Below are 11,342 nucleotides of genomic sequence, written 5' to 3'. Positions count from 1 at the left end.
TGTCGAATTAGTAACCTGCACGTCTAACGGACAGCTCGCCGTGATCGTATAGTGGTTAGTACTCTGCGTTGTGGCCGCAGCAACCCCGGTTCGAATCCGGGTCACGGCAGTATTTTGAGGAGACACATGGGTCCCCTTTATAAGCAAAGACAAGTTTCCTCGAGGACAGTTGAATGACAGCTCAAATCCCATAATGACAAGTAAAATTGAAACTCAGCCTCCACGTAGAATTTGTACTTCTACTCCACTTACATACAGAGTGATATCTTCTATTATCTACTCTTCTACATGTATGTGATTCAGTTTTGGTACTTAAAGTATATCTCAATGCTCATACTTTTGCTCATACTTTTGTACATTTACTTAAATAAAAGATTTTAACATTATTTCTGTGGTACTGCCACTTTTACTTAGTGTTTTTTATTATTATTATTCACATTTTGCTCATGTACAATTCAAAATGCACTGTGAAATTGAGCACGACAATATTTTTATAATCTGTTATATATAATGTACATAGCCTCTATAGTTGATTTGGTTTTGTATCTTTTTATTGCCAACAGGTAGTATTGTTGATTGATTTGTCTGTTATTCTAAGTGGGTGGGGATTAGTAATAATGTGTTGCCAGCTTAGTTGAATGGACTAAGGAGACTTTCTAAACATGATAACATCTATTACAAAAGCATTTTTCAAAAGCAAAAGGATATCAGAACAACAAAAGGTTAATAAATGAATACAATTTGCACTGTAAAAGATATAATGAGATTATAACTGTACACAGGATTCAGTTTTGCTTTCTCCAAATAGTTGAGCATACGAGGAGTGAGATGTCCAACGAGTAAGTACCCACGATGACCAGCTGGGGGCAGCCGTGCCCAGGAGTTCAGTATAAACATAACAGCTCCAGAATTATGGCATTATAAGACACTGGTTCAATTGAAATAAAATAATAATAATAATAAAAATATGACAACATTTCAAATGTGCTTCCAATATGTTCAAGAAGAGTAGTAGTTTTTGCATTTTTTTTAATGTTGTACCATGTAGCCCAGGACAATTACAATATTAAAGGAATGTCATTTAGAGCCTGGGCTACACCCACTCTTGCTCATGATATGTTTTTGAGCCCCACTGTATTTGTCCACAGTCCAGAGTGGAAATATCTGTCACAGCAGCTTCATTCATCCAAACGGTGATGAATTCTGACACCTTCAGTTCACAAGTCTCTCCTTAACTACACATATACCCTTCATCTTGTGTCCAGCAGTTACAAAACTTTTGAGATGAACATCTTATTTGCATATTCTTATATTCAAAATTGTTCAATGAGGAAGAAAGACTTGTCATTTTGACATTTTTTTTAACAATTTTTTTGTGGACTTCGTGGAAAAACCGTATTAGAAAGAAATGTCTGAACATGTGTGGAGGAGGTTTTTAAAGCAGAAAGATGAATTTATTGCTAGTACTGGCTGCATAGATTAGCATGTGTATAGCAGTGTCTTGGGCTAACCCCACCCTCCTAACATCTATCCCTTTGAAAAGTCCCTAACCTCCACTGTCTCTGTCTGACCCCCCACCAGTCTCTCCCTCTGCCTTTAACTGATGATCCCCTCACAAGGCCTGTTAAGAAATGCTAATGTTAATTCTGAATGAGTGTGAGACAGTGAAGACAATAGTTGACTCCACATTTGCATTGCTGACACTGCAGCTCCTTCACTGTTCCTGCACAGCAAACAGCGTCATAGAGTTCGGTTTTGAATGAGCGGTGGCTGAGAACGTAATCGTGGTCAGTATTAAAAAAACCTCACGTCTTAACACCATAAATCATAGATGTTTTTACAGTTAAAATGTACTGCACTCAATTTGTTTTGATTCCCCACCCTTCTCAGTTCGAGGCTGATCACGTGACCTACCTGCCGCCCAATCCCGTGTCAGAAGAACACGGCTCGGAATTTTGAACAGACGGAGCGTCTCGTCAATGCAAACCACGCATAAGCTGGTAGTTAAAACAGCTGTAAATCCCTCGTCGAGTTATGGATAATTTTGCTTGTCATATCTGCTGAGGTGAAAACTTTAGCGCTGTCTTTTCCAATAAATATGAGTTCTCATATTATCACTCCTGGACCGTACCGAGCCACAAAACTGGTGAGTTAACTTTGGCTGATGTTAGCTTGCAAGAGGTAGTCATGATAGCTAGCTAAGCTAGTTAGCTTTGTTCATGCGAAAACTTGTGGTCATTGGCAGCGCTATCACCTTTAGCTGTTTTAAGATAAAGGTCACACTTCACTGTGGTGCTGTTAACCAACGTTAATCCAGAAAAACGGTCCTCTTGTCCACAACGTGGCTTTTTCTGAAATCATTAAGATTTAGAAACTATGGCTGAAACTAACGACTGTTGTCGTTATCGGGAAACCAACTTTACACAACGACCCTCTCAGTCTTTTAATCTTTTGGTCTATAACATGTTTTGTCCTACCAACAGTCCAAAACCTGACAATGTTATCTTAACTTTCATAAACTGTTTAGCTACTTTGTCTACTTTAACTCACAAATTTGGTGGTAATACTAAGTAATTGTCTGTCAGTCAGCTAACAGATTTAATGTATTCATTGTTTCAGCTCTTTTAAACCTAACTTGCCAAATCCTCACCCAACGTTCAATCAGTGGATTCAGTTGCCCTCTTTTTTGGTATATAGTTTTAAGAAATTTTAATTGATTTATTTGATTTAGCTTCACCCTTTACCAATTAAAGTCAGACAACTAGAGGCTGGACGGTACGTCATTCAGTGTGAGCTGAGGCAGGGATGACAGCATATGGGTCACATGTGTCTTGCTTCTCGGGCTGAAACTAAAATTCATTTTCATTATTGATCCATTTTTATCATCAGTGGTTCACAACTGAGATCCACCCTCACCCTCGTGTACTCTGAAGTTGCATGGAGGTGAAAAATAGTCTGATGGTCGACATTCCAGCAGGTCATCCACAGTTGTAGCACAAACTTTACAATGATCTTTGACCTGTGGATGACCTTCACCAAAACTGTCTGTACCTGACTCTGTCTGTGTGTCTGCTCTCTTTCAGTGGAATGAGGTGACTCGTTTGTTTCGGGCTGGTATGCCTCTCAGGAAACACCGGCAGAACTTCCGGCACTACGCCTCCTGCTTCACCGCCTCTGCCGCCGTGGATTGGCTCCACCAGCTGCTCCGTAGCAACAGCAATTTTGGCCCCGACGTCACCAGGCAGCAGACGGTGCAGCTCCTGAAGAAATTTCTGAAGAACCATGTGATCGAAGACGTGAAGGGTCGCTGGGGCACAGAGGACCTGGAGGACAACGCAGTGCTGTATAAGTAGGCAGAGCAAAAAACTTGCTTTTCAAGACATTTTAAAGTCTGTAAAATATGTGGGAAGTTTGATGTAGTTGTGCGTACACAAACACAGTGACACAGTCCATGTCCTGTCTTTTCCCTCAGATTCCCCTCAACTTCTCCTCTGAAGCCCATCCCCTGTCCTGCTCCAGCCTCAGCCCCAAGCTCCATTAAGAAAAGGCCTTCACTCAGGGACAAGGAAGGTTTCTTTAGGTTTAAGAGTGTGAAGAAGCGTGAAAAGGAGGAGACACAGGTGAGTTAGGCTGGACATAGATTATTCTGTCCATGTTACATACAAATTAATCCTAAAAATTAGATGTATACTAATATTAATCCCTCATCACTCAGTCGCTTTCAAGACAAAATGTCGCTGTTTACAGCTGTACATTTGAGGTGTGGTCTAAATGTAAAAACATAATCCACTGTGTGATGGTGATTCATGCTCTCTTTGGGCTGTTCAGGAAAACATAGATCCTGCCCTCCAAGCAGGGGATGATAAGCCAATGGAAGAGCAGCAGGTGCTGCGACGAGAGCTGACTGTAGAGGATGAACAGGAGATCTGGAAAGACATCACTCTGACCCAGTATAAAAACACACACACGCTGAACTGAAAAAAGCCCTTTACTTTTGTGTCATAGATGTCTACAGCATGGATTATTATATTATTACTTGACTGAAATTGCATGTTTTTCTCAATGCATGTTTCCTTTTATTTAAATAACCTGTAGAATAAATAAGGAGAAATAATGTAATGTGTGAGACTTCAGCAAAGGTTAAAGGCCAGAAAGCAGATAGTGAGACAGATTTGTGTGTGTGTGTGTGTGTGTGTGTGTGTGTGTGTGTGTGTGTGTGTGTGTGTGTGTGTGTGTGTGTGTGTGTGTGTGTGTGTGTGTGTGTGTGTGTGTGTGTGTGTGTGCGTGCGTGCGTGCGTGCGTGCGTGCGTGCGTGCGTGCGTGCGTGCGTGCGTGCGTGCGTGTAACTAAACATTGTGTGTTGTGTTGCAGCCTACAGAGGATTCTGGGTGTTGCATCCCTTGATGGCGTTTTAGACCAGCGTTATGTAAACCCACAGAACATCATCCATAACATGACCAAAGTCAACAAGCATGGAGTTGTGACAATGGACGACAAGACTAGTAGGTTTATACGGCAACAAAAAAAACTTATACATCACAAGCAAGCACAAAAATCATCATACACTGTAATGGTATTCAATTTAGTTTTCTCTATTCAGCCACCATAACTGAACACATTTTTTACTGGATACTACTCACTTTAAAAGAACTGTACTCGATCACAGGACTTAAATTCTTAGGATTCACAATGTACTGTAACTGGCGACCAGTCCAACCTGTTCATCATCTCTCTAGATGACCTTCCACACTGGGTTTTGTCTGCCATGAAGAGCCTGGCCAACTGTGAGTAACAGCAAGCGAGGGGCACCTTTGTCCTGCATGAACATTGCAAAGAATTGAGCATTTTGTTTCTTTAGTTTTGTTTTTAAATTTAAGTTTGGACCTGACTTCCAAAAGCTTGGTATATGAATTAATTACAGACTTGCTTTCTGTACTCCATATTCTCAGGAGTCTCTCCACTTTTCATTATAATTGGATCATGTGTCACATTGAGTAAAATAAACACCTTGTTTGTGCCTTTGTTGTTTAGACGTTTAGAACTCTATGTGGAGTTAGAGTTCAACCTCATACATAGGTTTGTGTTAGGATTATGAATGTAGTCAGAGAAGTAAAAGCTTTCAAACAGTCTTCACTTCCATGAAAGCTGCAGTAACCTGCTGTTTATTTCCAGGGCCAAAGTACGACAGCGCACAGCCGTCCTATCCCGGCTTCGAGAGAGATGTCTTCAAAACTGTGTCAGATTACTTCTACAGCCTCCCACAGCCATTACTCACATATGAACTGTATGAACTATTTATCAACATCCTGGGTAAGTACTGTGGCCTAATTTTATGAGGCTGTTTGCTGTTACTCCTGACCCTGAGACAGTGGGTAAATGAGTGCTTTTAAAGGCTCAGTTCGAGTGTAACAGGGAAATGACGCTAAAACTGATCTTGTGCTCCATGATGTTGACATGCCGTCCCCAGTGTGTGCGTGCTTGGACCTCTAACAGTGCCTTTTGAATGCTAACAGAGGTTTTGGTTGTTGTCACTTCTGTTTGTGGAGACCTAACAGCAGTCTGAGCAGCTGTGCTCTCTGTGTGTATGCCTGTTATGTGTTGTCTCTGACCAGCTGATGGTCCCGTTTGTACCGTAAAAGTTTGAAGTAACTAAACCCTCTCCCTCCCCTTCACTGTCTGCTTGCGCTGACCCTCTGCCTGCACCACTTGGCCCTCTCTGTCTCTGCTTCTGCTCTCAGTGTTTTGTGGGTACGTTGCAGCACCCACAGTACACCAGCGCGGGAAACGCAAGAAGCCTGACCTCCCCACTGCCCCTCCTCCAGCCAAGACATCTTTCCGCTCCACTGAGTGTCTCCTGCTGTCGCTGCTCAGACAGGGGACATGTGATGAGGCAGAGTCACCGATGACAGAGGTGCTTGGTGGGAAGCTTCAGTCACGTCTGGCAGCGCTGAAAGGAGGCATTTGTACAGGCGACGGTCAGTTAGGAGGCAGCTGCATGAGTCTGAGTACAGTCGGTTCCATGAAGCCTCAAACCAGGAGCTGCTCACTGGAAACTGTCCTGGATGACTCTGCCCCTCTCACCCGGCAGCAGCTGTTCCTGTCCAATGACAGCCTGGCATCCTGCGCCTATAGCAGCAGGAGCCAGGACGACAGCCCTGCCATCGCAACACTCCACAGTTGCACGGACTTTACATCTGTATCCAAAGCAACCCCTGTTCCACGTGAAAGTGCTCCAGGACACACAACCAGAAACAGACTGTCTGTAGTTTCTACAGCAGGACTGTCAGGTTCTCTGAGGTCACGCCCGCTGCGGCCACGCAGTGTAGGCAGCTGTCTGGACATTGTCGTAGAGACCCAGGAGGAAGATTTCATGGAGACCAAGTGGCAGGGCCGAGCAACCAGCTGCCTCAACGTGAACACTCCTGCAGAACAGTACCACCCTTCCTTGGCTTCACGTCCTCCCTCGTTGTCCTCCCATCATCCTCTCTCCTCTTTCTCTTCATCTGCTATGACCAAAGTACAAGGGTCTTATGCTGCTACAGGACCCAGTGGACCCAGAGCCGCCTCCAGTACTTCTAATCTTCGGACGCTCCATGCGCCTGCTGTCGTCCGGCGCTGCCTCAGCTCTCTTGACGTGTCAAAGCTGTCTCGTCCTGTTTCACTGTTCAAACCGCCTGTCTGTGCACCCACCAGCAAATCCCAGCCCCCTCAACCCAAATGTGAGCACAGTAAGAGCCTCTCCCCTCTACCTGTCTGTGTGTCTGCATGTCTATCAGTGTCTAATCAAACTAACTCCATCTAACCACGACTGGTATGCAAAGTGTGAACTCCTGTTGAACTCAAAGGGTGAAGTCTAGATTATGATTTCCCTTTTTGGTGGACCATAGAGCTCATCTACAGCTTGTTCAGTTTTAAATTAGATGGTTTAAGGAACGCAGCTCATTATAAGTTGCTTGCTTTTGGTACGTTCTGCTGTATTTCCTCTTTTTATGCTGTGCTTTACCAAGTTTTCTTTGATTTAGGCAAAACAATTCACAAATGGGACCTGCTAAAATGGACAGTGGGAAAATCAAAGATTAAAAAAAAAAGAAATCTTAAATAGTAATGGCTGTGGTGACAGAGGCATTGAAAGAACTTGAGAATTTAGACACCATTTGATGATTCCTAAAGGTATTGATGCTGTAGCTTTCAACAAGCTCAACAAAAAAACAAGCCTCTGACCACAACATGTTATAATAGTGCTGTAAATCAAGCCATTGAACCAGACAGCCCTGATCCACCACCATATACTGTGTGCATGATATCTCCTGCAACTCCGCCATCTACAGCGTTGAGCTAATCTGATGTTAGCCGTCACCAGAAAACACTGTTAACTTGGTTAGAAACTCAGATGATGCAGAAACAAATTGTATCAGCAACTAACATTCGATACAATGATCTAAGTAACCAACTCTTTGTTGCAGGTAAGCTAGCGTTTATGGTAGTTTGTAGTCAGAGGATGGTAAGATGAACAGTGCACCAGATTAACAGATGTAGATAACATTATCAAAAGTTACCTGAAATATTGAGCATATAACTATGGTCATATTGCAAAGCGTATACATTTGAAGTGCGATGTCCCATCATGGTATTCTCTTGTCTGAGCATGACACCAGTTCCGGTGGATATCCATGCATGCACATTATATTGTCCTGGATCAGGGTTGTGAAATGGGATGCACATGCTTTTTAATAGCAAATTACAATCTATAGAATGTTTATTGATCTCACCTGATTCATCTTGCACCCTAGCTATAGTTGATTAATCTTGTCATCCATCCATCCATCCATCCATCCATCAATCCATTCATCCATTTGTTGATATCTAATCTAGTGAATGTGATGTAGCAGTGATGGATGAATGTGGCCACAGTGTTATTCTGCCGCTGTTTGGTTTGTTTGTTTTTTTGGGGGGGTTTTTTGTGCTGTTTGAACTGCGAACTCACCTGTGTTGTCATCATTACTGTATGACCGTGTGTATGTGTGTAGGCCTTCTCCAGCCTCAGTGTGAGCGTGTGGCTGTGGAGGCCCTGCAGCTCTGCACCCTCCTCCTCCCCCCTGCTTCACGCAGGAAGTTACAGCTCCTCATGAGGATGATGTCACGCATCAGTCAGAATGTGGACATGCCTCGGCTCCACCCCGCCATCGGTACCCGAACGCTGGTGAGGTGACGACCTTTCCTTTAGAGCTAACAAAAACTTGACTGTTTGTCTTTGTTTACCTCTCCCTCTGTTTTTTTTTGTGGTTGTCCTTCCAGATGGTTCACACATTTTCAGGTTGTGTCCTGGGCTGCGCTGTCGAGTGCGATCTGGACGAGCTGTTGGCTACCAGACTGGTGTCATTTCTAATGGACCACCAACAAAACATCCTCTCTGTCCCAGAGTACCTGCTCACTGCTATTAATGACTATGTACAGTACCTGCGCACAGCACAGGTACATCCTCAAACTGTTGATTGTATGAGTATTTTGCGTTGATTCGATAAACTTAAGTGTTATAAAATGTGGATGTACAAAATGTGTAATGTTATATTTTCCCATTAGAAGCTTCTGTTGAGGTTTTTTGAATGAAGCTTTGTGTCTGTTGTCACATACACAGACATACAGATGTTGTTCTCCTGTCCCCAGGTTCCAGTGGACGCCATTTCTAACATTGATGGCAGCGAACCGGTTTGCGTTCCTGTACCAGTCTACGCGTTCTGCCATCAGATTAGCAGCGCTGAGTTTGAACAGCAGAAGCTGACATCTTCCCAGAAGGCCATGGAGGAGTTGCTGGAGGTGCTGCTGACAGACCAAAACATAAGTGAGAAGGACAGACGCAAGAAACTGAAGCAGGTAACAAAACATTCTTCTAATGCCAGAAATGAGTATTATTACACAGTGCTCAATTTTTGTATGTATGATGTGGGCTGCCGTGGCCATGTGGTCCGTCAGTCAGTCAGTCCTGACTTTCACTGTCTTTGCTTCAGTTTGAGAAGCAGTACCCAGACATCTACAGCCGTCGGTTTCCCTCCTCAGACCAGGAAAACAACAAACCAAAGATTAAACCTCCCCTCCTCAACATCAAGAAGACCAAAGCTTTCAGCATCAGGAACTGAATTAACCATCAGGTGTCACCATTAGAGAAGCAACAGTCATAGGTTTTGCTGCACGACTACTGCACTGATACTAAGAGATTTGGAAAATTCACTTCTCTCTGCAGCCATTAGCTTCTTCTTGTTACATTTGATCAACTGTTAGTCCTGTTGTGTCTCCTTCATGTGTGAATATGAGGCCAGATGCTGGCTGGAAGACTTGTACGGTGGTAAATGTGTGTATTCATGTGTGTATGACTGATGTGTGTTGAGTAAGATGAAGGTAGGCAGACAGACAGTGGCTCCTTAAAACAGGTGCTGTGTTCAGATAAAAAGTGTTTATGACGCAGGGTTTGTTTTTGTTTTTTTAGTATCTGTCTTCATTTGGATCAGTCAGGTTTTCTGTTTTCACTCATTTTATTCCCCCTCCTCACCTGCCGTCTACTGCTAGCTGATACTGACCTGTGTGTGCATGTGTGTGTGTGTAAACAAGCTTCAGAGTGCATTTTGGGAGAAAAAAATATGCAATATGTGATCACTGGTCCATATGGGAATAACTAGATTATAGATTTGTTTATTTATATGAGCGACGACGTTGGGAGCAGTGCTAGAATGTGTTTGCTTAAGTGTTTCTCGACATAGGTGTATTTATAGACTTTACGAAACATTTTATAGCATCCAGTCTCAAATTTAATTTGAAATACTCTTTTGTCTTTAGACATCTCTTTTTCTAAAACCTATGAGCCCCTGCCTTTTCTTTTTTTTCCTGTTGCTTTCATGTGTGTGCAGTGTTTTACAGTAATGTTTTAGGTTTTGTCAGAAGGACCCTTTCAGCTTTTTTTTTTGCTTTCTTTTCATGCACCTGAGGCATTTTAAATGGACCTGGTCTTTTCCCAGTTTCTTTTATTCCTCGTGTCTGTGTGTCTCATCTTGAACTCATCCCTGCTTAGTTTATTGGCAACAGGAATGATTTGCACTGTATTTAGGCATTGTGAATGGCCAGTAAGCTTCCGCCAATCATCAGTGGTTAATTTATACATATTTAATGCATATTAGACTTCCTAAAGATAAAGAAGGTTTCACTAGACACTTGTCATACTTTGGGTAAACAGTTGCTACCATGAGGCTAGCTGTTGATGGACAGCGTCAGTTTCAGTGATAGATGCTAACTGGTATTTAGTCAAGATGCAATACAGAACCCATCTTATGTGAAGTGTCTTAGGAAATGTTACAAGCTTGACTCCAAAGATCAAGCTTCCCTTTTTTGAGTTATATGAAGTATTAGTTGTACCCTGATATGTTCGTCTATACCTCAGATCAGATGGTGTGTGTGAATGTGTGACCAGTGTTTTTGGCAAAGACTTTTATGGTGGAGTGTGTGTTGTACACCTGTACTCTTCTTCTGCATCGTTTGCTATGCAAAGTCCTGGGAAATAAACCTGTTCAGCTGTTCTATTTATATGACTTTGTCCTGTTTCTGAATGTGATTGTGTGTGTGAAATGATGTGTGCAGTGTGCCATAAGTACAAACACTGTTTAGTATTAAGTAATCAGGCTGGCACACTGACCATAATGATTATATTCCCTCCACCTTTTTTATTAAGTTAATACTCTTAACCAGAGCACCTGAGACTTGAGTTATAAGTGACTCGTCTGAGGCTAACACTCACTGCCATAGTTGCCTGACACGGCTATATATTGATATTCCAAGGGGTTAAGTGAATTAAAGTTTAATCCAATTATCTAATCTGTTTATTTGATAGTAACATTAATAATGGTTAACACACCCAAACTGCCCCATATATGTTGAAAGACAACACTGTAAAAAAGGCTTTATTGTAAGTCTTTTAGGTCTTCAGAATTAAGTGGCTGTTTAATGAAGTTGGGTTTCATTGATTTCATTCATTTGGTTTATTTTTAGTTTCTTCCACCAAATCCAGTCTTAATGTTCATGTCTTCATGTCCTTTCCATTTGTCATTCATTTAGCTTCATTATAGCACCAGTCTCAGGTCACATTGCCAACTTAATAACTTTACATCACCTTTCCGCCTCTACAGACCTATTTCATGGCTACATTGCCAGTAAAGTCAAAGCAAACATTCATCCTCCCCAGAGGAAACATACTGATTTTGGTGATGCCATTACTTTTTTTCATCGTGCCTTCTTTACGCAAAAATCTCTCATTGTATACAATACTGGCACATAACATCACAGGCTGACTTGTTTTCATG

At 42.3% G+C, this 11,342-nt stretch overlaps 1 protein-coding gene and 1 non-coding gene across 2 annotated transcripts; both read left to right on the top strand.

Annotated features, from left to right (window-relative positions):
• The first annotated feature begins 37 nt into the window (after positions 1 to 37).
• On the top strand, positions 38 to 109 carry trnah-gug (transfer RNA histidin (anticodon GUG)). The gene has a single exon. It is a non-coding gene; the product is annotated as a tRNA-His (tRNA).
• Positions 110 to 2,022: 1,913 nt separating this feature from the next.
• depdc1a (DEP domain containing 1a) lies at positions 2,023 to 9,531 on the top strand. Its single transcript, XM_070961222.1, has 12 exons — positions 2,023 to 2,146; positions 3,084 to 3,349; positions 3,473 to 3,620; positions 3,829 to 3,950; positions 4,372 to 4,502; positions 4,737 to 4,784; positions 5,173 to 5,310; positions 5,739 to 6,719; positions 8,028 to 8,200; positions 8,296 to 8,472; positions 8,665 to 8,871; positions 9,006 to 9,531. Exons 1-12 carry the CDS (start codon positions 2,099 to 2,101, stop codon positions 9,132 to 9,134), a joined length of 2,568 nt encoding a protein of 855 aa, XP_070817323.1. The 5' UTR covers positions 2,023 to 2,098; the 3' UTR covers positions 9,135 to 9,531.
• The last annotated feature ends 1,811 nt before the right edge of the window (positions 9,532 to 11,342 follow it).

This window comes from Chaetodon trifascialis, chromosome 4, assembly GCF_039877785.1.
Source record: "Chaetodon trifascialis isolate fChaTrf1 chromosome 4, fChaTrf1.hap1, whole genome shotgun sequence".
NCBI classification, from domain to species: domain Eukaryota; kingdom Metazoa; phylum Chordata; class Actinopteri; order Chaetodontiformes; family Chaetodontidae; genus Chaetodon; species Chaetodon trifascialis.
Note: the sequence above shows the minus strand (reverse complement) of the source record. Positions and strands in the feature narration are given on the sequence as shown.